The following is a 26,384-nucleotide window of genomic DNA, read 5'->3' as shown; positions in this document are numbered from 1 at the left end:
GACCAGCAACCGCAGAGTGTGAGAGAGAGAGAGAGAGTGAGCGGAGCCCAGACCGTCAAGTCAGCCACAATGACGTCATCACACAACATCTGGTTGGGATTTCCAGAATAAAATTGGTTTAGGGGAAGACGTTGGTTATGAGCAGTAGACTACCAAAATAAAATAAAGACAACAGCAGCATTTTTTTTCTGTCTGAATATGCCTCCTCCCATGTGTAACAGTGCGGAAGCCCATGAAACACATACAAATGCATAACTGATAAAATAGAAGATAGTAGGCTATGTCTGGATTCCCACCAGACACAATTACTGTATGCAACTCAACAGGGATTCACAGAATCCCCATATGCCCATGTTTATGTTATAATGGGCAAAGTAATAGCCTATTACTCTATAGTAGAATTGTATTATCACTTCATACATGACATTATTCGTGTTTGACGTGTTTGACTGCTCAGTGCAAAAAACATCAGATACTGAAATTGTTTCCCTTTTGTTGTCTCAAAGTAGAAAGAGTCCAAATTACAAAGGAACTGTAATTAAAAAGAAAAAATATGAAAAAACAAATATTAACATTTGACCAGTTATCGCCAGGTCAGCTCAAAAGTGCAGGATCATCTTAGCTGCCTGAAGAAATAATGATGATGCACAATTCATCCGATAGCAAGTTTGACTTATCGGTATATACCAAAATATAATCATACCAGAGATCCAAGGCAGTAGGATCCTCCCTAGCTGATTAGACAGAGTAGCATTTGAACGAATGTTGACTTTAACACAGTGTAATTTTGTAATATGGACCATATTACCATTATGCACACAATAGATCAAACCAGTAAGATGTGGTTAGTGTCAAAAACTGTCCACAAATATAAGTAAAAGCTGTGTCGAAATGTGTTGCAATGATACATGACCCAAAGTAGCACATATGTGATTCGTTTGCACACTTGTCTCCATGAATGTCTGTCATATTGTACATCAAAGGACACAGTGTGGCAGATCAAACAGTCCTGCTTATTTATAGATTCATTAATTAACCAGTGTAATTGAACCCTAAAGCTTCCAAATGCACATTTTCATTCTGTAATAGTAAATCAAGGCCCCATCCATCCAGCAGTAAGCCTTTTAGTTTCAGATGTTTTCAATTTACAAGACCTTTGCTGCAGCTGACTAAAAAAGAAAGAAAAAACAAAAACATACGCTTATTAAATCTTATTCCTTTTAACAGCAAATTGTTGTTGTAGATCATTTCACTGAGCAGCTGTTTTGATGCAGCAGAGTCCCTGTGGGTGGGATGGATGGAGAGTCTAGTCAGCGTAATGAGGTGCGACTGTTGTCTGTGTTACTAAAGACTATCGCATTACTCTTAAAACACTTGCACAGACTCACACCCTGCAGCTCTGCATGACACACTTCTCCCAGCTCACTGAGATTCAGTCCACAGTCAGACAGATTTCTCCTCATCAAGCTTGGACCTCCTCATGTGGCGCTATGCTGCCGTAATAATACATCAGGTTAAAGCTTGTGGTTATGGGATGATGTATCTATCACATCGGCAGTGTTTGGAGTAATGGAGATTATGTTCAGTAAGGTGTACGGTGTGGTTAATGCTTCCCCTGACATTTTACAATTGTACCAACAAATCTATCATATGGATGAAGACTATTTATTATGTTTTACTTTTTTGCCAATTCGGAAATACAACTTCCTGAAACAGTTGCGTCCATTTAGTGTCTCAGAGACACAACAGAGGGACATTCATTGGTTTAATTTGCAGTCAGCGAATGCCTTCAGAGAGCTGAAGAGATGCTTTTCACAGTGAATGCTCACTCAGGGAGCCAGAAGAGAAGCTGACTAAGAATACAGAAATACAGTCACAGTCAACACTGCTTAGAAAGATGGAGGAGTTCTCAGCTATAAGCACTAATTAAATGTACTAGTGTGTCTCAGGAGAATAAAAGGGATAAGGAGGGAGCCTGCAAAAAAAGGGGGATGGACGTCACGTCAGTATTAAATAGCAATGGTTTAAGAGCAAGATCAGGATCTGAGGTGGATTATTGCTGTCTCGGTTTTTCTGATGTGACATGAAGCCTTGATGCCACTGTGAGGTTTCTGTTTGTAGTGGGGGTGGACCTGTCCTACAGCATATACTAGGTTGTTAAATCCCTCTATTCTTATGAGCGATGCAGAGCAGTATTACGCTCAGATATTAAAGAGATAAAAAAGGTGTTAATGGACGGAGAGAGCTCAGCTCAGAGTGAGCGGATGGTAAGGTACAAAGACTGGCATTAGTGGGGGTTTCCTCTGATCCCATGTTCCTTTGTATTCAGTGTCACATCTCGTGAGGGGCCCCAAATTTCACATGTTATGCTCCTGTCATTGTAAATGTCATGTTTCTGCAGAGATGGAATTTGGAGAACTTTGATGCATGGTCTCTGATCTCCTAATTAACCTGTATTCAAGTTATACACATTATTAGCAAGCCAACTTTCCAATGTTAGTGATTGTGTCTAGTGCTTCAAATGTATACCAAATAATATGATAACATAATAATATTACAATAATGATTTGAATTTGAGCTATTTCTTAGGAAAATTAGATTAAGTAGTTGACTTCCATTACAAGCTTTGCCATGACATAAACAAATACATTTGGATGCTGTGTAAAACTGGTCAGAGGACAGGTCCTGTTCATATATCAAATAGTTCATGTCCCTGCTGTATTGTTCTGCCTCAGTGTCAGGAATTAAGACAGACACCAAACCAATTAAGTGGGTTAACAAGGGGTTAGTTTGAAAGCAAAAGAACCTTTGCCAGTATGTGGGACACATATCCTAATCCCACTTTACAGGGGAGCGCTGTGAAGACTAGGGGGGATTATTAGGGGTCAACATCTCCCCCATAATACCTTTGTTTTGTTCCTTATAGCTGCTGGAATTTAAAGTCTATAGGCTACTGTGGAAATGCTGTTGAAACCCTGTCCTCGCCGGCCGCGCTGCGCTGCGCTGGGTTGCACAGCCACAAAAACAAGCATCCGTAGTCATTATGTTACTATGCAATCAGCCTGGTATCCATGATGACCACCATGGCAACCGTTGTCGAGAGAACATTTTCAGATTTCTGCACACCCACATGGTGCAAATGGAAGAGGGCCGCCCACTTGGGGGCTGATCTACTGTACTGTATCAAACACACATTATGCAACGCATCCTGATGGGAGCTCGGGCAACTGTGGGTTCAGCTCTGATTCAAACCTCAGTGAGGCTTTTGTTGTGGCGATCCAGTTTCTATCCACATCAAAATACAGGTGTGTGTACGCAGCTTTAAGGACGACTACTCTCATTGACCTGTGCGCCCTGTGGGCTGATGGTCCACTGCTGCCAAATAAGGCTCCATTCTTTTTTTTTTAGATGGGTTAGGTTTCTTTTTGCAAGCATCTGTTTTCCACAACAATTACATATTCATTTTTTTATGGATTTGCATACCACTCATGCTCTCGGCAGTTCCTCCTGCATATTTCTGTGACATATCGTTTTACCACCTAACCCATCACCCACCTACAGGGACGTGGAAACATGTGCTATTCATCTCTACAGTTCCACCTGTAGGCAAAATGCCTCCAACCTGAACCACCATACAGTCCAGTCATCCCATCCCTATCCCTGGGCGACGGCGTTACCCACAGGAGTTAGAGCCTTCACCAACATGGGTAAATCAACAAACAGGTTGTGTATAAAAAATAAAACAGTTTTAAAACGATGAGTTAGAATCAGAAAATAAACACACTACAGTGTGAAAGTCTTGTGATTTGTTGACGCACCCATCCACAACCAACTTCTTCATAACGCAGACTGCGTTGTTCTATATACGCCTACATTGCTTGACTTTTTAATTACTACTTCCATTAGACAACTACGAAACATAACTATGGGTTAGAACGAGCTGCTTGCAAAGACGACCTACATATGGGGTCTAGCTCGCCTAGTATTTATCTCTTTGAACCAGGTCTCATTATATCTAAATTACTCTTAGTTTTATTTTTATATGTCTCCTATGTTACAAGCTGCCAGAGGAGGACTGATCTCTTTGAGTTGGCTCTCCCAAGGTCCGTTATGTTCTGAGGCTCTTTGTCAATTTGTCCTTGGAGAGTTTACACTTGGTGGGGACTGGGAGACACTTTTGATGTTTGCCCCTTAAAAGCCCAAGGCACTTGAATGTGACGTTGGGTTTACAGCAACTCAACACCTCTTCCCTTCTGTTCTGATTGGTCATTAATGAAGTTTACCCTCTGATAGAAGAGTTTGGGTTAGTATGCAAAACATTCAGGAACCAGAAAAATGTGCTTATCATGGTGTGTATCAGATGTTGAAGATGACAGATAACATGGTGACTTGCAGCATAACAAGTCACACAGTCATTGTTTGCTTTTGTTGATCTCTCCTCCACGTTTTTACTCCCAGCTGCTCTGTAAACAGCTTATCATACTGCTTCATGTTTTTTATGTGAAATTACATTGTTTTGTGGAAATAAAAGGCCACATAAACATTAAGTAATAACAGTTTCTGACTGAGTTTCCATCAGTGTCTTCTATGACACACTGAGCCTGATGGTTCACATTCTTGGGTTGGCTACAGCTGACACAGGCAGGAGCAGAGGGGCTAAAGCAGCTGAAACATTCTCCAAAACAATGCTTGAAAACAGTTTTTACAAAACTCAGGACATAAATAGATAAAGAAAATATCATCCTGTCAGTTTGGACTTTGAGGAATTGTAGCTGCTATTTCTGTTACAGAGCCAAACGGTCACAGAGAAAGAGACACAGAGCAGAGGAAGCACAACTCAGAAGTGTTGTAATCTCCATTTTCAGAGGGACAGCTGATTCGAGATGACTAGATTTGATGTATATATGCATTACAAGAACGGTATGAATCAGTATCAAGATATATAATATTAAAAGGTGTAGTACCAGGTGTAGAACATGTTTACCTATGGTTGCACCTCACTGGCTTCCCCCTACACTCCACTCCCTAGTCACTGCTGAGCATAACCTGTTCAACCAGTATGCACACGAATGACAGAGGTGGGTGGATCTTGTCCCAGTAGACAGCAAACTATCGGGTGAGGAGGTAAAGGTATGTTCTTGTGTCGGATCTTTGATTAAAATATATACAGACAGGATTTTTTCCCCTTTTGTGTATTAAAGTTTATTCTTATAACAGGTTGGAGAGCAGGAGGAGCTGGAGGCCATGGAAGCAGACAGCACAGATGACATTGAGTCTCTCTTTGAGGGTATGGACTTTATCCCTGGACACTTCCATCTGGATCTCAACCTCAACTGTGATCCGGTCGGGCCTGTAAAGCTGCGACACAGGGATACATTTTTAAAACAGGAAAGTCTGTGGGGAGAGCTAGAGGCCGAAACTGGATATCTACAGTACGCTGTCCGAAATCTCCAGGGTCTGCTGGCTTTTCACTTGGAGGAGCTGGACACAGCCGAGGAAATATTCAGGTGAAGACAAGACACACTGTCACTGTGACAGCACTTTGTGATGTTGAAATTTGTGTTTTGCACATGCCTCGCCTTTATGAGCTCACCTAGAACCACTACACACTGAACGTCCAGCACAAAAAACTAATCTGACCTTTTGGCAATGATATTAAAGCACCACCGTGTTGAAAATTCACATTATATTACACAGTTACAGTGTAGATGATGACCGAGAGTGAGTCACTTATGCAACATGTTGAATAACATATGTCTCATGAAAAAAAAAATAATAATAATCAAGTACCATCAACAAAAGCGGGGGTGACAAACCTGGTTGTCTGCACATAGGCTGATGTAGTATACTACTACCCATCACCTGATTTCATGTCTGTTAAGTGTACTTTGTGTTCTTGTGTTGTATTATTTTGTTTAATGCTTAATATAATAGATGTTTGTCGGCTATAAATAATGCTATTTTAGGTTTTTAGATTACATCTTACATCTGAGGTAGACATGTGTTCTTGTGCCCCTGCTTTACACCCCTGCCCTGGGGGCAGCCATGGCCTGTGTTTTGGGGGTTTGGGTCCATCCATCCATCTGTCCATCTGTCTGTGTCCCAAACGCCTTGTGGGAGTTTCTTCAAATTTGGCACAAACGTTCACTGTGTCACAAAACATATTTTTGGCCATAATTCAACATGCTGAAGTGATGCAGTTCTACACCTTAAAGGTCAAAGGTCAACTTCACTCTGGCATTCTAATATTCCTCATAAGAAGAAGGAGAAGTTGTAACCATATTTCCTAACAAAATAATAGCAAAGGTATCAATGCTATTAGCTGTTATGTTATCAGAGTTCAAATACCAAGCTCAATGGAAAACCTATTGTTAGTCAACTACAACAGTTAACAAGAGTTAACCGAGCACTTCTGTGTGGTTTTGGCACTGTGTTGCCTTCAGCTAAACATCAGCAGGCTTGTACATCCACAGTGACAATGCTAACATTTGCTAATTAACATTAAACACATAGGACGAGTAGGATGGACTGTTATTAGTTTTGCAAGTTCTTGTTCTATCACCAAAGTGACTCAGGTTCATCCTAATGTAGACATTTTTTTCCTTTCTATTATTATTATTATTATTATTATTATTATTATTATTATTATTATTATTATTATTATGATTATGATTATGATTATGATTATGATTATGATGATTATTATTATTATTATTATTATTATTATTATTGTTATTATTATTATTATTATTATTATTATTATTATCATCATCATCATCATCACTATTATTATTGTTGTGATCATGAAACCAATGGACTGGTGTTGAAAATTAGCACATGTGCTATACTGTACACACCCAAGCAAAGCATCTGGTCTGTCCACTGGGACAGTCTCAGTGTACCTATGATGTCAATATAAAAAAAAATTAAGATAACATAACATAACATAACATAACATGAATGTACTAAATACAACACTACACTAAAATACAAAATTTCAACCTAATGGTGGCACAAAAGTAAAATTCATCCAATCACCAAAATCCGCAAAGGATTCATCCTTTGGGAACCATGGATGTTTATAAATTTGTCATAGTAATCCAATCAATAAATCTTGCGAAATTTCAGTCTGAAGAAACGAGGTGGACTAACCAACCAACCAACCAACCAACCAATCAACACACAGGGGATCTTTCTAAAACCTCTGTTTCTGTGTGTCTTGGCCTTTCAGAAACATTTGTAAAGAAGACCCTGGGAACCTCAACGCCTGGGCCAACCTGGGCTACGTGTACGACAAGCTGCAGAGGGAGCTGGATGCAGGGGAGTGTGTGGAGAAGGTGTCTCACCTCATGGGCTTAGATAGTGGGGGGGAGGCCTCTCAGGAGGAGAGCAGACTTCTGGCGTCCCGCTGCATGGCTGAACAGGCCTACGCTTATCCATACGATGTGGAGCTGGACAGCGAGGATGACCTGAGAGAGAGACTGACCACAGCGCTGACCTTGTACAACAGAGCCATGGTGCATGGAGGACAACTGGTGAGGAGGAAACACACACAGGATAAAGCTGTTAAAAGTCTATTTAGGAGCTAAATCATCGACATGTAGAATGATAATTTGAGGAGGATCTCTAAAACAACAACTGGTTAGATGACTCTTAATGCACCAGTCTCTGATTCATGAGCTTTCAGGGACTGTATTGGTTGTCACTTTAATCATGCAGTGTTACTCATCATTTTATTATTTGATTTGTTTCTCCGTGACTCATCTTCCCTGAGAAGTCTTGCTGAAGTTAGAGGAGATGGCTCTGCTTTCCCCACATTAATTTGGAGATAAAATAAAAGTAGACTCCGAATCAAATTGGTTTTCTGTTTATGTCCCAAAATCATGGGTCATATAAGATGGGGCACAGATGGAGACATGAGAAAACCTATCGTCATTTGAGAGTAAGAGCGAGTTCCTGTTATTCCTGCTTAGACAACGTAATTTCAGTCTTTATTGAGGGCATGATTTCTTTCAGATACCGATCGAGGAAAAACGGAGCTGGTATTTTAAAATGGCGACCATCTATGTAAGGTACAAAACTGACCATCAAAAGATTTTGATTTAAAAAAATATAAAACACAGTGATATTAATGTTGATGTTTACCTAATCGCTCTCTCCCTGCTGTGCAGACTGGACAACATAGTAAAGAGCAAAGACGACTCTGAATACTCCAGACTTTCTCATTACAACAAGGGACTGAGGCTTCTCAAAGAAACACTTGAATCTGAGAAAACACAACATAGAGGTAAACACGGTGTGGTTCGGTGTGATTATATCTGCTCTGCTGCAGCTTACATGTAGAGGCATTATGGAGAATATGCAACACAACTCTGCTGCAAAAGCTGCAATAAATCACTGTAAAATAATCTATTACATGTAATGTAAACTATTATATCATTAGACTATGATACATTTACAATACTGATGTATCTTAGTATAAGCAGTCAGATAAGTTAAATATAATTACTGTAACATCAAAGGACAAGTGACATACAAGCACCTGAGCTACAGAGGAAAGAAGAGGAAATTATTATGCCTCCATTGTCCTGCAATCTATTGGATATGGACCAGATTTCAGTTCAGAAACGTGTGTACTATTTCTTAACTAAGGAGACTGAATGCTTAAAGAAAACAATTGGATCTCTGTCCTCAGCTCTGGCCTGGTGTTACATTGGCATCATGTTGGAGAGGAAGGAAGAGTTCAGCACTGTGCCCATGTCTATACACGACTGTGGATTCTCTGCCTCAGATCCTCTGTCCTGCTATGGGACTGTAAGTTCAGTGTTTCATTCTCTCATCAAATAATAAGTAAACTAGCTGGAAAAAATAGACAATGATTATTTTACATCGACCTGCTCCGAAATGCTTTTTCCACTGGTGTTAGGGAGAGCGGAGAGTTTTATTTAATAACTTACTTAATTTGACTTTTGCAAATTATATTTTCTTGTTAGTCACTTATTCTATTTTATTCTGTGTATTGTATCAATATAATAAAAGTAAGTGGACATTGGTTTAAAATATACTATAATATAGTGTAGAATAAAATGCAAATATACATCCACAGCAGGTAGTAGAAGACAAATAACATTAAAACTCACAAAAATGGATGTAAGTTACTGCTCAATCATTAGTTCATTTGTTTTTCTAATTTGTGATCACTATCAATTATGTTGTGTTATGTTGGTGGTTTGCTTTTCTAGTAGTAGTGTGGTTAGCAATAGTATCTGTACAGTTTGTATGTGTTACTGTTTCATGTTCACATGCTGCAGGTTGTTGAGATCCCAATCAAATCAGTAAATAATTTTAAGCTGTATCAGTTTTATTGATTCGAAAAATTTCCAACCAAGTGTACTCCCCTTCAAGCTGAATTACGTTTCATCACAATGCTCTGATGAAATACTTTTTACAGATTTCCAGTGACAACAGCAAACTATAGACCAATGTATGCTTCAGCTCCACTAAAACATACAACTGTCTCTGTGTCTTCAGGCCATAAACATGGCCAGTGATGATGCGCTCATCCTGAACCTTCTAGCCAAGGTCTTCTATCTGCTGGGAAAATATGAGATGGCCACAGGGATCAGCAACATGGCTCTGAGTGTGCTGCCAGACCCAGAGCTCAACTGGCAGGCTTACTGCACCCGCGCCAAGGTACTGCAGTCGTATAGTGCATCACGTCAGTGCCAAAACTGAGGCTGCCAGCATGAGTCGATGTGAAATCCCTTAAATGCCCCCAAAATTGAAGTTGGTGTGCAAAAAATGAATAATGAATATGTTAAGAAAATAGTGTTTACTACAAATATTCATGAATTTGTTCCTTTTAGATCAATATGATGCTCTACGTCAGGGATCTAGAAAGGGCAAAACATAATGAAGGTGGAATCCCAGACCGACAGAGGCTAACTGAGGCCAGAAATGACCTGGACAAGGTCCTGACTGTGCATCCATGTTTGCGGACTCACCTAGAGATGGCACAGGTAAAGGTGTAAACAGATAAGAAGTCAGGTTAACAGATTTTGTGCAGCAACAGAGTTTTCAGATCCACATCTTTGTCTCCAGGTGTATTACTACATGGGGGTGGACGCGCTGCGGGAGAGCCTCTTGGTGGATGAGAGTGCAGTGAACAGTGCGTTGGTGAGTTTGTCCCATGCACTACAGTCTAAGCTGGGAGACAGCTTGCCAGACCTCCACGTGCTCAGAGGACGCTGCCTCCTGCTGAAGGGCGAGGAGCAGAACGCCGCAGACTGCTTCAAACAGGCCGTGGAGTTGGAGAGGCAAGGGAGCACGGACACCACAGCCCTGCGCTGCCTCCTGCAGGCCCTCCTGGCTGTGTTCATGCAGGGAGGCCCTGATCCCAGACCTGCCATCTCCCAGCTGGAGACGTGGGTGCAAAAGGCAGAGGAGAGGTACCCGAAGGACGTTGTGAAGGCAGAGCTGAGGTGCCTTTACAGGACTCACACAGAGGACGTCACAGAGTTATCCAAGGCCTTGATCAGGACCGGCAGGCTGGATCTAGTGAGGAGGCTGCTGGACACAGTGGTGCCCAAACAACTGGCTAAGAAGAGACAGATTGCAAAGTCTTACTCCTTCACATGAGGGAAATGACTTAAGTAGATACACTTCTTTCTCCTGTCATCTATTAAAAACAATAAACTGATGCCAGGCAGGTGAGTGTGTCACTCAAAAAAAAAAAAAAACGGGCCCAACCTCTGCTCGCTGACATTGTGTTTCTTTCTTTGTAACTAAAACATGATGATAAAGCAATTTTGAGGACATTTTGATGATTTGATGTTGCAAGTTGCAAAAAGCTGTAAATGTTTATAATTTTACTACTAAAACATTGCTGCCTGGAGAATTACATTATGACTTTTCAAACAGAGCAACAATAAATGCAGATGTAAATAATGAAAAAGTAAATAAACCTTTGTTGGTTCATCAGCTTTGTGTCTGAGCAGTAACGTCAGAAACTGTGGTGTGATGGATCTGTTCACAATGGAAAGACAAAGTTGTCGTTACATTAAAGTTAAAGGAGGACTCACCCCTTTTATGGCAACTGGAGACAAACTCTTTGATATCAATGTGGTGGTGTGGAAACCAAAGCTCTTTCATACAATGGCCATTACAGTTGGTTGTTGAAATTCAACAAGCAGCATCTTATCAAACAAATACCCCCTATATTTATTTGTTAATAAATAAATAAGAAGAGAGAAAAACAAATAAAAAAGTTACAGGGTAAGGAGTTTCATATTTGAGCTTTGTTATACAGTAGAGGTAGTGATACAAGGGTGTATGCTTACAAAAACTTTGAATTGACCAACCCTGACTCACAAAGCCTCTTGTTCATTGTGTTATTAAACTGTTTTTCTACAATCTCACAAAAGTACGTTATATTTTGTTGAATGGAGATTGAGAGGTCAACCTTTAAAATACAGTTATGTAAGTATTTGGATTTGCATCTGCTTCTAAATATGTGTTATTCACAATAAAACACATGAAAATCAAGCAGATTTGTCTTCACTATGTATAATAATGTGAACGCCAACAATTGAAAATCGTACAGTCCAGATTTCAAAAGGACTGTGGGGAAAAGGGGGAATTGCAGAAGTCCAACTGAGTGCAAATGCAACTTCAGAAAAATGTGGAGTGCCAACCTACTTTACGGCATCTGTATTTAGTAGGCTACTGTTGTTACCATAATGTTCTACCTACTATTAGCTCCCACCTCTTACCGCACACACAGTCAGGTTCTGCAGCATGTTTGTGTCACTTTCTCTGCATGCATAAGATGCCACTCATCACACAAGGGGCATATCGTTACATCTTCTCCTGGTGATAACAACGCTTCCAGCTTGATCAGGTAAGAGTTTTTGTCTTCAATCTCACTGCTGTAGAAGTTGTCATCATAAGATCCAGCTAATGTGTAACATGCAGTGCAGACTAACCCTGTACAAAACGTGTTTCTCTAATGTGTATGATGTATTGAATCATCATAACACATCACTGTCACTTGTGTAGGAAGTTGGGCAAAACCTCTGTGTGTTTGTTTGTATATTTGATCAGGCCATGCTTCTTGATGAGAATGTTAAAAATCTAACCCGTTCCTGTTTTTACTAAATGATCACCCATGCTTTTGTCTCCTCACGTCTTGACTATACTGCAATTCTCTTTTCACCTGTCTCAATAAAACTTCTATAGTCCAGAACGCTGCTGCTCGGCTTCTGTCCAGATCTCATAGATTCAGTCATATCGCTCCCGTTTTGGCATCCTTACTCTGGCTCCCCGTTGATTTCAGCTCACACACAGAGCCCTCCATGGTCAGGCACCTGCTTACTTAGCAGATCTTCTTTCTTTTTATCGTGCTGCTATAGGCCACTACGAGTCCTCTCTGAGAAAAGTGCTATATGAATACATTTTACTTACTTATTAGACCAGTAAGATCAATAAAAGCTTCATCAATTTTATAAAGCTTTTATTGGTCTTTTACCTCCTTACTTTACTCCAGTGCTTTCTTTTAATGTGGGCTTTTAGAAAACGTGCTCAGGTGTTTTGCATCACTCTGCAGGTGTGGTTTTAGCAAACAAGGAAGATAACTTTCTTCCAGTAATACAGTTGTAACGCGGAACAAATACTTCCTTGACATACTGTATCCTGAGGGCACATTGAGTCTTCAATTAGATGACATTTCTGTCTCCTCTGATCTGTGCGCCCTATGCACCCTTATATATATATATATATATATATATATATCTTAATTACTGTAAAGTTTATTATTATTGTTCATGTTTTTGTGGTTTTCATCCTGTTCTTTTTCTTGACACATTCTTGAATTTATTGTGGTTTGGTTTGGCATTTTTGTTTCTTGTGTCAAAGACATTTTAATTTACCTTTTGCTTGACTACATTATAAATGAGGTCTCTATTGAGTTAAAATAAAGGTTGAATAAATCAATGAATAAAAAAAATTGAGGCCAGAAATAGAAAAATATGTGCTGACTGTGACTCAGAAAGTTGGTCATTTGATCCACAGCTCCGTCTCCATTATCAATTATCAAAATTTTTTAATTCAATATAATTTAGGATCATATGTGAGTGTATTTTTAATGTAATGCTTTATGAACAAGTGAGTGAATGGATGAATGTGACCTGTAGTGTAAAACACTTTGAGTGATCAATAAGACCAGAAAAAAACAGAAAACTATAGCTCATTTAATCTAAAACTAACATTTTTATTCTTCTTATTTTCACAATTTAATGGTTCTGTAGTGAGAGTGAATACATGTGTCATCATAACAATCCCCACTGTTAAATCAAAAGGCCCCTTAGCTTGCATGTCACATTAATTATATCACTAGTAAGTAATTCTACTTAGGGCACGATGAGGTCTCATGATCTGTGAATCCAGCAATATCCAACTTCACATTTACATAAAAAATATGTAACAAGGAGCTGAAAAATGTAATCAGAACTTGACCTTGAGTATGAATGTGTTATAATGTGTTATAATGTTTGTGCTCTCTGTGGTAAAGTTCAACCGACGATGGCAACATATCACATGACAGACTGGAACTCTGAACTCTGTGCCTGTTGTGATGACCCAGAATCAGGTGAGAATTAAACTTCACAAGATCTTATATCATATATTTTTAGGATCTACTCGAGGCAAAATAGATCGAAAGCTGCTTATATTGCAACGCTTGTTTCCCAGGTTGCTATGGTTTCTTCTGCTGTCCCTGCTTTGCCTGCTCAGTGTCAGAAAAATTTGGAGAGGACCGTTGTCTTCCTGTTTGTGACATGTGCAGCCCTGCTGGATGCCTTGCAGCCTGTGGATTATCTTGTTGTTGTGCGCCCCCTGTTGCCTTGGCCCTGAGAGTTGGCATCCGAGAGAGATATGGCATCAAGGTATGAGAATATTTAAATTTAAAGGATGAATTCACCTATTTCCAATTCATTTGAACTTTGTAATTGTTATCCCTTGTTCTCCCTCTGTAAAGTAATTTCAGTGGAAGTATAGGGAACAAAAGCCATGCACATTATTACGAAATTGAGGTTTTATTGATATGAATGAGACAAATTAAGTGGCTTGGTATGTTTTCCATAAACCTACATAACTGAAACATAACTGGACTTTGGATAATAACTGTATGATGTAGTAGAGATAGGGTCCTTCATGCTTTGTTTTCCTGCAGGGCTCTATCTGTAAGGACATCACACATTCCTGTTTCTGCATGTGGTGCTCCTGGTGTCAGATGCATCGTGAGTTAAAATATCGAAACAACAACGCTGTGGTCCTCAACATGCAGCCCGCTCCTGTGATGCCAGCTCCAGCGCCTGCATTTATAGTGGCTCCATACTGAGTTCATTGATTAAATATGATTTAGCTCAGATCAAGTAAAAGTTTTTTGCTACATGTGTGGGGTTGACGGGGGCAATACCAAAGTCAGAAGGAGGGCTTGTGAGCAAAATTCAAAGATGTCACCATTTTTGAATTGTGTCCTCTCGCTTAGAGTCAGTAGATATGATCAGTTCTTCTTGCATTCAAAAGAGAAACTAAGCTGACGTATCTGCCTGAATGATGAGGTGACCTTAAATGAATACTACAAAACATGTAGTAGGAGTTTGTGAGCTACTGACATGCAGTGCAATCAGAGAATCAACAGAGGGTGCCAAAGAAGTTGGTGAACTAAAACTGAGAAACTGTTTACATGCTTTGTCCACTGAGTTTCACTGTTGAGCTATGGTAGAGGAAGAAAAATTGTTTTTGAGACCGTGGGTTATATTATATTGGGTGGGGGTGGAGAAATGTATCACTCAGACTACTGTTTCTCTCAGCACTACTAACAAACTGCTGTCAATGTTTGGATCGACTTAATTTTCTAAATATTCTTTATCGACAATAAAACACATAACATTCAAGCTGTGATTTGTCTTTACTGTCAATAGGAGACAGTGTACAGTAAGTGGTGTGGTAAACATTTGCTGCCATTGGTATTCTCCTTGTAATAAGTGGTAAGGTAGTCTTTGAAAAGTTGTAGTAAAATCTTGTAGCAATCCTGTTAACTCCATTAGTGGAGACATTTGTGTACTGACTACAATAAACCTGGGGGCAGAGGAAGGACACTAGGATCACAAAAAAACCTCCAAAAAACAACAACAATTGGCCCAACATGATCTGCTCACTGACATTGTGTTTCTTTCTTTGAAACTAAAACATGATAAAGCAATTTTGAGGACATTTTGATGATTTGATGTTGCAAGTTGCAAAAAGCTGTAAATGTTCATAATTAAAACATTGCTGCCTGGAGAATTACATTATGAATTTTCAAACAGAGCAACAATAAATGCAGATGTAAATAATGAAAAAGTAAATAAACCTTTGTTGGGTCATCAGCTTTGTGTCTGAGCAGTAACGTCAGAAACTGTGGTGTGATGGATCTGTTCACATGGAAAGACAAAGTTATCGTTACATTAAAGTTAAAGGAGGACTCACCTATTTTATGGCAACTGGAGACAAACTCTTTGTTATCAATGTGGTGGTGTGGAGTATAATAAACAGTTGCAGGGTCTGAAATGTTGCCTGAGTGCCACCCCCTCCTTTATATGTGTTGGTGCTCCCCTAATTTTCAAAGAAACAGGTTATAAGTAATCCTATTTTTATTTGTTTTTAAACATTCTGGTTATTGAAACGTCATATTAAAAAGAAACTATAGCTCTTTCATACAATGGCCGTTACAGTTGGTTGTTGAAATTCAATTTGCAGCATCTTATCAAACAAATACCTATATTTATTTATTAATAAATGAATAAGAAAATAGAAAGAAAAAAAAAAGTCACAGGGTAATGAGTTTCATATTTGAACTTTGTTATAGACCCTGACTCACGAAGCCTTGTGTTCTTTTCAGTACTTTTCAGTAGCAATAGTTATATTTTGTTGAATGGAGATTAAGAGGTCATCCTTTAAAATACAGTTCTGTAAATATTTGGACTGACATCTGCTTCTAAATATGTGTTATTCACAATAAAACACATGAAAATCAAGCAGTGATTTGTCTTCACTGTGTATAATAATGTGAACGCCAACAACTGAAAATCGTACAGTCCAGATTTCAAAAGGACTGTGGGGAAAAGGGGGAATTGCAGAAGTCCCACTGAGTGCAAATGCAACTTCAGAAAAATGTGGAGTGCCAACCTGCAATTTACGGCATCTGTATTAAAGTAGGCTACGGTTGTTACCATAATGTTCTGCCAACTATTAGCTCCCACCTCTTACCGCACACACAGTCAAGTTCTGCAGCATGTTTGTGTTACTTTCTCTACATACATAGGATGCCACTCATCACACAAGGGGCATATCGTTACAGCTTCTCCCGGTGATAACAACGCTTCCAGCTTGATCGGGTAAGAGTTTGTGTGTTTGTGTGTAGAGTGTGAAGAGCACTTCTTACTGTGTAGGATACTGATGTGACTGTGACTACATTAATGGATGAAATGTGTGTACGCGGAGCAATATGGGGAGGGGCTCCTATATGTGCTGTGAGGGTGTATAGGGGGCAGTCGGCTGGAAGATTAGATGGATGGCAATATTATATTTTATTTTATGAAAAACAATAAAAATGTGTTTAAAAAAAACATGCATGCACATGTTTTGCATCACTCTGCATGGTTTTAGCGAACAAGAAAGACAACTTTTTTCCAGTAATACAGCTGCAACGCGGAACAAATACTTCCTTGACATACTGTAGCCTACTGTACTGTACTGAGGGCACTTGGAGTCTTCAACTAGATGACATTTCTGTCTCCTCTACTGTGCACCCTTACATATCAATCTTAAATACTGTAAAGTTTATTTTTATTATTCATGTTTTTGTGGTTTTCATCCTGTTCTTTTTCTTGACACATTCTTGATTTTATTGTGGTTTGGTTTCCTGCCAATTTTTGCTACTAAGCTCAGCATTTTTGTTTCTTGTGTCAAATACTTTTTAACAGTGTTGGGAACGTTACTTTTAAAAAGTAATTAGTTATAGTTACTAATTACTTCTCCCAAAAAGTAACTGAGTTAGTAACTCCACTACTTCACTATAATAGTAACTAGTTACCAGGGAAAGTAACTATTGCGTTACTTTTTCTTTCTTTTTTTAAGTTTAAATATGTCGAAGAATTTGGATTTTTTTTTTTTCTACGTTATAAATTAAGTCTCTATCTGATTGATTGAGTTAAAATAAAGGTTGGCTATAGGTTCTGTAGTGAGAGTGAATAAATGTGTCATCATAACAATCCCCACTGTTAAATCAAAAGGCCCCTTAGCTTGCATGTCACATTAATTATATCACTAGTAAGTAATTCTACTTAGGGCACGATGAGGTCTCATGATCTGTGAATCCAGCAATATCCAACTTCACATTTACATAAAAAATATGTAACAAGGTGCTGAAAAATGTAATCAGAACTTGACCTTGAGTATGAATGTGTTATAATGTTTGTGCTAAAAAGCTCATTATTCTCTCTCTGTGGTAAAGTTCAACCGGCGATGGCAACATATACCGTGACGGACTGGAACTCTGGACCCTATGCCTGTTGTGATGACCCAGAATCAGGTGAGAATTAAACTTCACAAGTGGTTTCAAACTATATCTTATATCATATATTTTTAGGATCTACTTGAGGCAAAATAGATCGAAAGCTGCTTATATTGCAACGCTTGTTTCCCAGGTTGCTATGGTTTCTTCTGCTGTCCCTGTCTTGCCTGCTCAGTGTCAGAAAAATTTGGAGAGGACCGTTGTCTTCCTCTTTGTGACATATTCAACCCGGGTGCTGTTTGTGCAGCCTATTGCTGTTTTTGTTGTGCGCCCCCTGTTGGCTTGTCCCTGAGAGTTGGCATCCGACACAAATATGGCATCAAGGTATGAGAATATTTAAATTTAAAGGATGAATTCACCTATTTCCAATTCATCTGAACTTTGTAATTGTTCTCCCTTGTTCTCCCTTGTTCTCCCTCTGTAAAGTAATTTCAGTGGAAGTATAGGGAACAAAGGCCATGCACATTATTACGAAATAATATAGTCTGAGGTTTTATTGATATGAGTGAGACAAATTAAGTGACTTGGTATTTTTTCCATAAACATACATAACTGAAACATAACTGGACTTTGGATAACAACTGTATGATGTAGTAAAGATAGGGTCCTTCATGCTTTGATTTCCTGCAGGGCTCTATCTTTGAGGACATCACATATTCCTGTTTCTGCATGTGGTGCTCCTGGTGTCAGATGCATCGTGAGTTAAAATATCGAAACAGCAACGCTGTGGTCCTCAACATGCAGCCTGTGATGGCGGTTCCTATGATGGCGGTTCCTATGATGGTGGCTCCTGTGATGGAGGCTCCTGTCAATGCGGCTCCTGTCAATGCGGCTGCTGCGATGTCAGCTCCAGTGGACCAGCCAGAATTGCACATTTACCAAAGTCTTGAATAAAGCCAACAGAGAAGTCATTTTTCTTGCATTCAAATTATCTTTAGGACACGACTGGGTCTATTGTTTTATGAAATCTGCAATGTGTGAATCGAAAAATGTAATCAGAACATGACTCTCAAGTATAGAAGTGATGTAATGTGTTTGGTAGCAGGTTGATTGTTTTCTTTCTGTGGTTAAGTTCAGGAGGCGATGGCATCACATCCATTGACAAACTGGAACTCTGATCTCTTTGAATGTTGTCACGACATAAAACTTTGTAAGAATAAACCTCACCACTGATCTCAAATTATATGTTTAATTTTTCTGTTCTCCTCCAGTCATATAAAGAAACTTAGATTAAAAAGCTACTATGCTGCATTTTTTTTTTAGGTTGCTATGGTTTCTGGTGCTGCCCGTGCATGGCCTGCACAGTTTCAAAAAGATTTGGAGAGAAGTGTTGTCTACCGTTATGTGACATATGCAGCCAAACCATAACAACAGCCTGAGGGTTGGCATTCAACATATCTTATCAAGGTATTATGTACAGCTAAAGAATAATCATGGATGGATTCACATTTTTTATTCTGTGAAGAAATATAACTAGGGCTTGTAAGGCTTTAGAAAATATAAGTGAGACAATTCGTGGACTTAAATTAATAACTGTGTGATAAACAGGGTCATTTGTGCTATGTTTTTCTGCAGGGTTCTCTCCTTGAGTGCACCAGCATTTGTAGTGGCTTCATACTGAGTTCATTGAGTGAAGATGATTTATCTCAGATCAAGTGATAGTTTTTTGCTACATGTGTGGGGCTGACGGGGGCAATACCAAAGTCAGAAGGAGGGCTTGTGAGCAAAATTCAAAGAGGTCACCATTTTTTAATCGTGTCCCCATGCTGAGAGTCAGCAGATATGATCAGTTCTTCTTGCATTCAAAAGAGAATGCCATGAGAGATGACGTATCTGCCTGAATGATGAGGTGACCTTAAATGAATACTACAAAACATGTAGTAGGAGTTTGTGAGCTACTGACATGCAGTGCAATCAGAGAATCAACAGAGGGTGCCAAAAAAGTTTGTGAACTAAAACTGTGAACCTGTTTACATGCTTTGTCCACTGAGTTTCACTGTTGAGCTATGGTAGAGGAATACACAAATAACACAAATAGGATGTATTGTGATCAGGGCCGTTACTAGGAATTCTGGCCCCCCTGAAAGAATACTAAAGTGGGCCCTTGACTTTTCCACTTTTTTTCTTAGACTACGTATGTATTATAATTTTTTATTTAGCCTTCTTTGTTTTGATGCTAATGCAGCATTACTAAGAGTATTAATCAGGGTCTTATGCAGAATAATTCAGTCATACAAAGATTAAACTACTGGGGTTTTTTGTGGGCCCTACTGGGCGCTGGGCCCCTAGAATTATCATCACCTTTCTCCCCTATACAACGGCCCTGATTGTGATAAGAAACCCAGAGTTATGAAGCCTCACATTAGTTTTTATGGAACTGTTATAAACAGATAACTGTAAGAAAAATTGTCTTTGGGACCGTGGGTTATATTATGTTGGGTGGGGATGGAGAAGTATATCACTCAGATTACTATTTCTATCAGCACTACTAACAAACTGCTGTCAATGTTTGGATCGACTTCTTTTTCTAAATATTCTTTATCGACAATAAAACACATAAATTCAAGCTGTGATTTGTCTTTACTGTCATTAGGAGACGATACAATCCAGATTTCAGAAGGATTGTGGGGAAAAGGGGATTCCAACTGAGTAGCAAAAAGCAATCTAAAACAACTAATTAATTACTGGGACTTTTGTGTTTGTGTGGCTCTTGAATTGCAACATTTTTTGGCGCTTAGTGTCCACCTTCAGTAATTTGCCGGCATCTGTACTGAAGTAGTGTTGTCATAGTTCAGCCTACTGTTGCTGCTGTTCCCACCTCACGCTACTCACACAGTCAGGTTCTGCAGCATGTTTGTGTCCCTTTTTAAACATGCATTAGATGCCACGCCTCACACAAGAGATACTCTGCTGCAGCGTTCCCAATTGATAACACACCTTCCAGCTTGATCAGGTAAGAGTTTTAGCTTCTTCTTTGAAAAAGATACTGAATGCAACATTGGGGTGTTATAGTGTATTTTGTGTAATTTATGTGTGCTAAACATTTCTGTATGAACAAAGGAGTGAATGGGTAAATGTGACCTGTCATGTAAAACACTGAGTGATCAATGAGACGTGAGAGAACTATAAAACTGCAGGTTATTTATAATCTACCTACACTAACCTTAGATAAACAATATTGCTGTCACTAATATTCTGATTTCAGTCCTTATTCATACAATCTCAATGCAGCTTGACAGACATTGGTGAAATCAAAGACACAAAAATTCCTGTAGGCACTTGACACTGACTGGTTTGGTTACCCAGATCAGATGTCAAAGATTAAAACCTTTTTCCTGCAATTCGACTCTAATTATTTTTAGGACACAACCGGATCTAATGCTCTATGAACTCAACAGGATGTGAATTTGCAATAACATGCAAATTAATGTAATGAGGTGTTGAAAAATGCCACGTCTGAATGTTGAAATGTTTGTGGTAAAAGGCTCTTTGTTCTCTCTCTGTGGTAAAGGTCAGGACGCGATGGCGATGGCATTGACAAACTGGAATTCAGGCCTCTTTGACTGCTGTGACAACGTGAGCTCCTGTAAGAGTGAACTCCCTCACACTCAACACTGATACCAAATTATATTTTATATCACATTTTCTGTTCTCTCTTCCGGTATAAAGAAACTTAGATTGAAAGCTGCTTTATTACAACTCTTGTTTTTCAGGTTGCTATGGTTTCTTCTGCTGCCCTTGCCTTGCCTGCACAGTTTCGGGAACATTTGGAGATAATCGTTGTCTACCATTATGTGACATATGCAGCCCTGCCATAATGACAGCCTGTGGGATACCGCTGTTTGTTCCTCCTGCAGCTTTGGCTCTGAGGGTTGGCATTCGACACAAATATGGCATCAAGGTAAGAGAATAGTTTAAAGAACAGATTCACCTTTGCCCACTTTATCCTAAACCGATCCGTGTAAGTGTTCTCCTCGGTCCATACTGGCAGTGGAGGGTAACCATCCAGTCATTTCAGTGGAAGTAATGGAGGAGAAACGCCACTGTCATGATTCTGTGGAAAAGACAAAAATAAATATAAGGTTTCAGAAGTCTGAGTTAGAAAGAGAGTCATTTGTGCTTTGTTTTTCTGCAGGGTTCCCTCTGTAAGGACATCATGACTTCCTGTTTCTGCATGTGGTGCTCCTGGTGTCAGATGCATCGCGAGTTAAAGACTCGCAAGAACTCCTCCACCGTAGTCGTCAACATGCAGCCTGCTCCTGCCAGATAGTCAGGGGTTATGTCAGCTTCATACTGAGCTGTGTGGCTTCTCAGCAGCCTGTTCTTACTAATGAGGGGAAATTTGATTAAGCTCAGATCAGTTATCTGTAGTGTGACTATGTTGTGGTGGTTCGCTACAAAAACTGATAGTTATTTGCTTTAGGTGTGGGCCTGACAGGGACAATACAGAAGTCAGAGGGATAGTAGCTATATGAGCAAAATCTAAAGGTGTAATTGTTTTTAATCGTGTCCTCATGCTGAGAGTCAGTATATATGATTATGTCTTCTGACCATTGGAAAGAGATCAAACTAATACTACTAAACATGTAGTATGAGTTTATGTGAGCTAAATCTTTATTGTGTAAAACACCTTAATATGCATATAGTACTGTATGTTGCAAACATTTTTGTTAAATATACAACTGTGTGGTATAATGACAAAATGTTTAATATCCAAGGGATAGTATGTAACATTATAACACTTGGCTTTAACTTAAGATACTACTAAAGATACTACTAATATTTACAGCACTGCATCAGAGAATCAACAGAGGGCGCCAAAGACGTTTGTGAAGTGAAGAGGGTCATGATTTACATGCTAAACAAAATCCAAAACATAGGAGAGTTTTTGCTATGGTAGAGGTGTTGTAACACAAACAGGCCGTATTGTCATAAAAACATTAAGTAACCCTGAGTTGTGAACCCTTACATCAGTTTTTATTGAACTGAACCATCACTTATACTAATTTGAGTTATATTATGTGAGGTTAGGGATGGAGAAATATATAATTCAGGTTGTTTCTAGACACTCTACACACAAGCAAGAGCCCTCACAACCTATAGCCACAGCCACAAACATTAACCGTTAATAAATCCAAACTCACTGATGACTCAATAAATAATCAATAATTTTATTTCTAACATAGCACTTGGATAAGTTTGCTTCATGGCTAATTTGCACACATTTGACACAAGCCCCTCCCACTAGCAAACTAGCAAGCCAGCCGGTAGGGGGCCCCATTAGAGAGATTTGATGTGTCCAAGCACAGCATCTGGGGGCCCCTTCCAGCCTGGGACCCTAGGCAAGTGCCTGGGTTGCCTGCCCTGTTGCAAAGCCTCTGATATTATCTGAACTACTATCAACACTACTAACAAACTGCTGTCAATATTTGGATTGACTTCTTCTTCTGAATATTCTTTATCTACAATAAAACACATGAAATCCAAGAAGTGATTTGTCTTTACTGTCTATAGGAGACACTGTGAGTGCCAGCAATGGAACATACTACAATACAGATTTCAAATGGATTGTGGGAAAAGTGGAGAAGAAGTCCCATTGACTGCAAACCTCTATTCAATTCCTGTTGTGTATGAAGAATCGTGTGGATCTTATGGGACTGTGTTAGTATTGCTCCTGACCTGCATTGTAACTATTTTTGGTGCTGAGTGTCCATCTTATTTGTACAGCCAACTGTGATCTCATTTCTCATTACATAAACAGTCAGGTTCTGCAGCATGTTTGTGTCATTTTTTTGATATGAGATGCCACTCCTCACACAAGAGATATTCTGTAGCAACTTTCCCAAGTGATAACAAGGCTTCCAGCTTGATCAGGTAAGACTGTTTGCTTTTATCTTCAAAGAGAAATCAAAACTTTATCGAACTGCTGCAGGAGTGAAACATAGGATCCAGCAATTTTATGAAACAAAGTACAGAATCAGACCCTGCACAAAAATAGAGGCTAGAAATACAAAAACATGGAGCAGAAAGTGCGTGGTTTGATCCACCGCTCCTCCAGTCCGTAAGATACTGAATCATCAGGGTGTGAGTATGTATTTTGTGTGATTTATGTGTGCTCTTTGCATAGAAAAAGTTCTGTATGAGCACATGAGCGGGTAGGTGAATGAGATCTGTCATGCAAAACATTTTGAGTGATCTATAAGATGAGAGAGTACTATAAAACTGCAGGGTATTTATAATCTACCAAAACTAGAATAAAGTAGATTACACTACTGCCAAATGCTTATTTATGCAAATTTACTGCAGTCTTGAAGGAAGCTCTGTGCAAGACTATCAGAACTGATGGGTTCTGATAGTCTTAATTCATAATAAAGCCAACACTGGGTACGTTTACATGGACAGTTTCAATCGGTTTGGTCTCCCAAACCTTTCTGAAACCGATTGAAACTGTCCATGTAAAAGTACCATCTGTTAAAACCAGGGGTGGAAAGTAACTAGTTACATTTACTCAAGTTACTGTAATTAAGTAGCTTTTTTGTGTACTTGTACTTTTTTGAGTAATTTTTAAAATCAGTACTTTTACTTTTACTTGAGTAGGCTACATATTGTTGGAAGAAATTTACTTAGTTACAAATAGCTTCCGTTACAAAGTAAAAAATATATATCAACTTGCACTGCGTCTGTGTGGGTTGTCAAAAGTAGCTACGCCGCTGCCGCCTCTCTCTCTCTCTGTCCCTTCACAGACGCACACAGCAGCAGGTAGGTATGCCTACACCGCTCCCCCCTCACCGCTACGTGAGTTTGTGCGTAACAGGGCTCGTCGCTATGTTGTCGTCTTAATATTAGCCATTAGCCACAGCTAGCGGTTAAAAGCTGACGTTAATGATTAAAGACAACGTTATCAGGCATGTCCATCTATTCGGCTACGTTTACAGTGACCAAACCTCCTCTTTTGCCCGGACATGTCCACTTGTCACGTCCTGTCCGTTTTTTTTTAATGAACTCATGAACATGTCCGGCGGTGTTCGGTAACGGGACCGCTGACCCTGCCAGATTAAATGACTAGACACACCGGGGCTGAAGGCCGGACCGGCAGTCCGTTGAGTTAAATGTAGGAGCCCAGTCAGATCCATGGCCATGCTCAGAGGAACAGACAAGCAGTGCTCTGAAGCAGTAAAGAGACAAGTGTGTGTGTGTGTGTGTGTGTGAGAGAGAGAGAGAGAGAGAGAGAGAGAGAGAGAGAGAGAGAGAGACTACAGTAAAATACCCCCCCCCCCCCTTCCTTGAGAGCAGACAGGAAAGACAGTAAAAAAAAAAACAGGTGTGAGTGAAAGAGGGAGAGAGAGATTTTTCTTTTCTTTTTTTATCCGTATTGAAAATGGTATTGAGTATCGAATATTTTCCTTAATATCGATATTAAGTTTAAATTTTAGTATCATGATCGTGACAACCTTAGTGTCAGTAACTGCAACTGTCCATCTGATTGGCTCTGGACAACTGCAGTGTCAGAAGGTCAGAATCAAGTTGGTGCCACAGGAGCTAAAAGATGGTGGAGACCAGGGTATCGATGAGAAGGGACAAATTTGAAACACAGAGACATGCACGGAGAATGTTAGGCCAATCTCTGGCCATTACTGCCCCCCCCCCCAAAAAAAGTAACTCTTTTACTCTGAGTAAATTTTAAATGAACTACTTTTTACTTTTACTTGAGTAGATTTTTACACCAGTACTTTTACTTTTACTTGAGTAAAATTTCATCAAGGTAACAGTACTTTTACTTAAGTAGATTTTTTTGGTACTCTTTCCACCCCTGGTTAAAACCAGAGAAGTCATTTTTCTTGCATTCAAATTATCTTTAGGACACGACTGGGTCTATTGTTTTATGAAATCTGCAATGTGTGAATCAAAAAATGTAATCAGAACATGACTCTCAAGTATAGAAGTGATGTAATGTGTTTGGTAGGAGGTTGATTGTTTTCTTTCTGTGGTTAAGTTCAGGAGGCGATGGCATCACATCCATTGACAAACTGGAACTCTGATCTCTTTGAATGTTGTCACGACATAAAACTTTGTAAGAATAAACCTCACCACTGATCTCAAATTATATGTTTAAATTTTCTGTTCTCCTCCAGTCATATAAAGAAACTTAGATTAAAAAGCTACTATGCTCCCTTTTTTTTTAAGGTTGCTATGGTTTCTGGTGCTGCCCGTGCATGGCCTGCACAGTTTCAAAAAGATTTGGAGAGAAGCGTTGTCTACCATTATGTGACATATGCAGCCAAACCATAACAACAGCCTGTGGGATACCCTTCTGTGCACCTCCTGCAGTCTTGGCTCTGAGGGTTGGCATTCGACATAGATATCTTATCAAGGTATGATGTACAGCTAAAGAATAATCATGGATGGATTCACATTTTTTATTCTGTGAAGAAATATAACTAGGGCTCGTAAGGCTTTAGAAAATATAAGTGAGACAACGTGGACTTAAATGAATAACTGTGTGATAAACAGGGTCATTGGTGCTTTGTTTTTCTGCAGGGTTCTCTCCTTGAGGACATTGTCACTTCCTGTTTCTGCATGTGGTGCTCCTGGTGTCAGATGCACCGCGAGTTAAAGGATCGCCATGATTCCTCCACTGTGGTCGTCAACATGCAGCCCATTCCTGCTTCATACTGAGCTTTGCTCAACAGCGAGCCCTGGTCCAACCAGAACGTGTCGTCACTTTCTCAACCCTGAGTGGCTGTAGTGTCCAGTCCGCCATGAACATACA

At 39.5% G+C, this 26,384-nt stretch overlaps 2 protein-coding genes across 3 annotated transcripts; both read left to right on the top strand.

Moving 5' to 3' along the window:
• The first annotated feature begins 5,061 nt into the window (after positions 1-5,061).
• ttc22 (tetratricopeptide repeat domain 22) lies at positions 5,062-10,689 on the top strand. The gene is made up of 9 exons (XM_085774860.1): positions 5,062-5,130; positions 5,218-5,507; positions 7,232-7,535; positions 8,017-8,072; positions 8,172-8,287; positions 8,696-8,814; positions 9,532-9,693; positions 9,867-10,019; positions 10,102-10,689. The coding sequence occupies exons 2-9, from the start codon at positions 5,245-5,247 to the stop codon at positions 10,636-10,638; spliced, it is 1,710 nt and encodes a 569-aa protein (XP_085630986.1). The 5' UTR covers positions 5,062-5,130; positions 5,218-5,244; the 3' UTR covers positions 10,639-10,689.
• Positions 10,690-18,690: 8,001 nt separating this feature from the next.
• On the top strand, positions 18,691-22,220 carry LOC146989012 (cornifelin homolog A-like). Of its 2 annotated transcripts, none has more exons than XM_085774871.1 (3): positions 18,691-18,764; positions 21,328-21,515; positions 21,750-22,220. In XM_085774871.1, the coding sequence occupies exons 1-3, from the start codon at positions 18,698-18,700 to the stop codon at positions 21,882-21,884; spliced, it is 390 nt and encodes a 129-aa protein (XP_085630997.1). In that variant the 5' UTR covers positions 18,691-18,697; the 3' UTR covers positions 21,885-22,220. The 2 variants fall into 2 exon arrangements, with proteins under 2 accessions (XP_085630997.1, XP_085630999.1); XM_085774873.1 differs by lacking the exon at positions 18,691-18,764 and adding an exon at positions 21,137-21,200.
• The last annotated feature ends 4,164 nt before the right edge of the window (positions 22,221-26,384 follow it).

The sequence above is a fragment of the Trachurus japonicus genome, chromosome 4 (assembly GCF_045865225.1).
Source record: "Trachurus japonicus isolate A0001 chromosome 4, Traja_1.0".
Lineage (NCBI taxonomy): Eukaryota > Metazoa > Chordata > Actinopteri > Carangiformes > Carangidae > Trachurus > Trachurus japonicus.
This window is presented reverse-complemented; position numbering and strand designations above follow the sequence as displayed.

Excerpts from the sequence above, each read along its gene's own strand:
- ttc22 (XM_085774860.1), top strand. The coding sequence starts at position 5,245 with ATGGAAGCAGACAGCACAGATGACATTGAGTCTCTCTTTGAGGGTATG. Across the intron at positions 5,508-7,231 it reads ACAGCCGAGGAAATATTCAG|AAACATTTGTAAAGAAGACC; the intron begins GTGAAGACAAGA and ends TTGGCCTTTCAG. Across the intron at positions 8,815-9,531 it reads CTCTGTCCTGCTATGGGACT|GCCATAAACATGGCCAGTGA; the intron begins GTAAGTTCAGTG and ends CTGTGTCTTCAG.
- LOC146989012 (XM_085774871.1), top strand. The coding sequence starts at position 18,698 with ATGGCATCACATCCATTGACAAACTGGAACTCTGATCTCTTTGAATGT. Across the intron at positions 18,765-21,327 it reads TTGTCACGACATAAAACTTT|GTTGCTATGGTTTCTTCTGC; the intron begins GTAAGAATAAAC and ends CTTGTTTTTCAG. Across the intron at positions 21,516-21,749 it reads GACACAAATATGGCATCAAG|GGTTCCCTCTGTAAGGACAT; the intron begins GTAAGAGAATAG and ends GTTTTTCTGCAG.